Consider the following 3,757-nt stretch of genomic DNA (forward strand, 5'->3'; position numbering starts at 1 on the left):
CATCCCCTAGAGATGCTGAGCATTGTAAAGTGCAGGTGACATTGGCCAGAGAGTAACGTAAAGTCCTGTATTTTTTTTTTCTCCTTGAATACTATGGAGGCTAACACTGATGTTCTTTGGTGAACAAGATCCCTAGGGAACCAAACCCGTCCTCCCAACAAATAAAGGTTTAAAACATAGAGTATGGCCTGCTGTTATCATATCAGTGTGTTTTGATTTCCAGTACATAATATTTCTGTAAATAGTGCTACATGCAGATCAAACCATGGCTTGATTAATTTGACATTCAAATTTGTCACTCCGCTACCTAATGGTCTGCCTACATTTACAGAGCAACTGCAGTCTGAATACATATGCATGTGTTCCTCAGTTGTAAATAACAGAAATGTATTACTAAATGCTGTAAAAGCCTCTTAAGGACAGACTGTAGCAACTCTAGAGAACCTTGTCACATTCTATGCAGCCAGAGGGAAACATGAAGTGTCTGTCTTTGAGTGTGGCTGAGACATGGCAATACTTTTGTGGGTTGATTGGGCAAAACGTCAGCTTAGATACTGACTTCTGTCTCTCAGTTAAGACAGCGAAATCACCTATACTCCAGTGAGAATGCAGCATTGAATAAGGTGGAACACAGTTTACATGGATTAATCATATATCTCTTCGTTCAGCTACAAGGTTAAAAATATTGCCTTCTTTTTTTCCACAGGTCTAGCTTTCTTTCCAGTCAGTATGAAGATGCTCAGTAAATGCAATCTGCTGTTCTGGAAGAAACACTGAGAGCATAAAGAGAATGGGATAATATCTCAGCTAGAGGGCTCCATATGTTGATGACAAGGTATGGTATACTGAGAAAGAAATAGGATTAGAATTGTTCTAAGTACCTATGAGCCACACATAATACTAGGAAGGAAATAACATTTTCTAAATGCACAGCACTGTGCCAAAAGTGCAGGTGAAAAATCTTTACTTGAGCACAGACAGATGGGAAGCTGAAGTTAAGATGGCATTGGAGATACACACTGTTGTAATTTGAGATTATTAAAAAGCTCCTAGCAAAGCTCCCAAAGGACCCAATCCTAAGCACTACCACAGAATTGATTGTACCACTGATAAAGAAGTAAATGCCAGTTCTATGCAAAAATCCACTAATGCATTAGCACACTTGCTTCCACTAATCAGAAGAAATGAAATTACATTCAAGGATGAATGGAAGTGTATGTTGGGATGGATATTGTTTGCCTGTATTCAGCTCTTTTCCTCAAAAGAAATGTTCAGAAGAGGAACAAAGGAAAAAAGTAAGCGTTGCCCCTTTGTGAGCTCTTCTGTGCTGTGCTTTTACCGTGTAGGCCAGTGATGGTAAATCAAAAACATTTCAAAAGGCTGCAGCAGTGAGGTAAGATTTATCTGGAAGTCAGGACTGTTCTGAATTGTAATTGGCATCAGTACAAGAGATATTTGGAGATGATTATTCCTAGACTGGTCCATGCTTGGGTGTTAGCTCTAGTGTGAAAGTACTCCAGTTGTGTATATGTGCTGAGATTTGGTTACCCATTTAATCTCCAAATACATCAGGCTGCACTTCTAGGCAGTGGATGGAGTTGTCACTCTCACTGGTTAGGTAGAACACTGTCTTCTATTCAAACTGGTTTTAAAAGCCATATGTTGTTACATTTGTTTGGTTTTGGTTGGGTTTTTTTTGTTGTTTTTTTTTTTTTTTTTAATGTGGAGACTGGAAATGAGGTACAGAGGTGCCTCAGTGAACAGATGTGCTGGTAAGGCAAATGCTAAATGCATCCGCTAAATCAGCAAGTTGCTGAACTTTTGCTAAAATTTAATAAAAACCACTTTTTTTGCAACCACGTTTTGTCAGATTCGACTATTTTTTTACTAAACCGAATTCTCATTGCCTTTGAGTGGAAACTGCTTGAATGAAAATGGGGGGAAATCAGGTGAGAGCTGGGTGTTATTTAAACAACTGTGACACATTGTATCCTGCCATAAGAAATCATTATAATTCAACAGAAGAGTAATGGTGGTGCTTAAGTGTAGCATGAATCCAGTCTCTCAAAAAAGGCTTCTTCTGCCTATTCTGAATTTTTAAGTCACGTCATCTTTCAGCTTAATGATCCTTTAATATCAGCCTGCCACTCTGCAGAATATCTCAGAAGTTAAGTACTTACATATACATGGGCTGTAGCTGTAAATGAGATGTCTTCTGTGGACCTTGATAGCCGTAAGAGTCAAATCCTCCTATGAAATCAACTGAAAGGGGGGAAAATTGCTTTCATTAGCAACATCTTTTCAGAAGTGATAGGCACTATCATTCAAGAACCACCCAGCACACACTTTATTTTTGATGGACCCCTTAGTAATCTGTTAGAATTAGACCAGGTACTGGTGGAGATGCAGAAAAAGGGTAAAAAAACATAGAGAAAGGCAAAGTCCCTTTTTTAATTTTAAAATCAAATTAATTTTAAAATCACAGAAGGACAATGAGAGATTTATAACAGCCATCTGTCTATCAGAAATAGCCGCACATCCCTATTTTTCAAGTAGACCACCTCACTGGAGTACAAAACAACATGCTATTCAGATATTATAAATGCTGAAAACCATTTATTTATTGGCATGAATGCATTGCTTCTAACTGCGATTACTGTGCCTGCCTTGCTGTCATACTGTGGTTCAGTGATGTAGAGGAGAGAGCACATTGCTCTGACTGTCTGAGAGGCAGAAGTTTCTCTGATTCCCTGCTTTGACATTTGGGTTGAAAAGCACAAACAGACGGTTGGAACAATTTATCTGAGCTTCAGAGATGAGGCTTCACAGATCTAAGGAAACCAGCATTTCTCTCAAGGCGCTGGGTGTCTGCAGGAAGATTGTAGGGTGGGATTTATTTATTAATTCATGTGACTGCCTGTTCCAGATGGTCTTCTCATGTTTATTTTAGACAATTTCCAGGGCAATTCCATCTCATCTGAACCTGAGACCCTGTTTCTCTGCTATAACGCTTTCTTACCTCAGGTAAAAGTGCACCCTTTGCTTCCTTTGCACCAAGAGACCCAACTATTGGCTTTTGGGGGTTATCTGTGGGCAGCTCTCATCCCTGAAATACTGTCTTTTACATAGCAGATGTGAATTTGACTTTACTTTGATAGAAAAGGGCCAAAGAGTTCAGGTATGGAAGTGCATTTTTCACAGGTCTGGACACTGCTACTGACAGATTGGCTCAGTGTACTTTAAGGGCAAAAAAAAAAAGAAAAGGTTCTTTGATAGAGGATAGCGTCTTGTAGAACTAAAATACAGTAACATTCACATAAAAATCACAAAATATAAATTTATAACCCTTGGTTTGAGAACTTTCACAGTGATTGGAGTCCTTAAAACTTGCATTTATGAGGTTATTTTATTCTAAGGTACCCCTCAATGTGCGTCACACTTATCAATGCAGTCACACGCATTCCAGACATGTTACAAAATCAAATTCTTGTACCCCTCTGTCCACCATTTGCTTTGCAAGCAAAGGGCCACCAAATATTAGACGGGATTGGTACAGTATGTCTCCATTGCAACCACAGACATGTTGAACCTGTCATCCACCTTCTTCCGTGGCAAGAATGGCTCCTGCAGAAATAATGTAGCCAATTTTGTGCTCTGTGGCAACATTACCTATACTCCTATCCCAGAATGATTTTTTACTAAATTAATCCCCGACATCTCTAATGAAGGAGGTTCTATAATCTCTCTGTGCTGCCTT

At 39.1% G+C, this 3,757-nt stretch overlaps 1 protein-coding gene across 1 annotated transcript in view; it reads right to left on the minus strand.

Annotated features, from left to right (window-relative positions):
* The window catches only part of NKAIN2 (Na+/K+ transporting ATPase interacting 2), a 309,716-nt gene that overhangs the window by 3,945 nt on the left and 302,014 nt on the right, over positions 1–3,757 (minus strand). Inside the window, exon 5 of the mRNA XM_009325643.1 lies at positions 2,181–2,262. Coding sequence (XP_009323918.1) covers positions 2,181–2,262 — 82 coding nt within the window. The remainder of the gene's footprint in view (positions 1–2,180; positions 2,263–3,757) is intronic.

The sequence above is a fragment of the Pygoscelis adeliae genome, unplaced genomic scaffold (assembly GCF_000699105.1).
Source record: "Pygoscelis adeliae isolate BGI_AS28 unplaced genomic scaffold, ASM69910v1 Scaffold54, whole genome shotgun sequence".
Lineage (NCBI taxonomy): Eukaryota > Metazoa > Chordata > Aves > Sphenisciformes > Spheniscidae > Pygoscelis > Pygoscelis adeliae.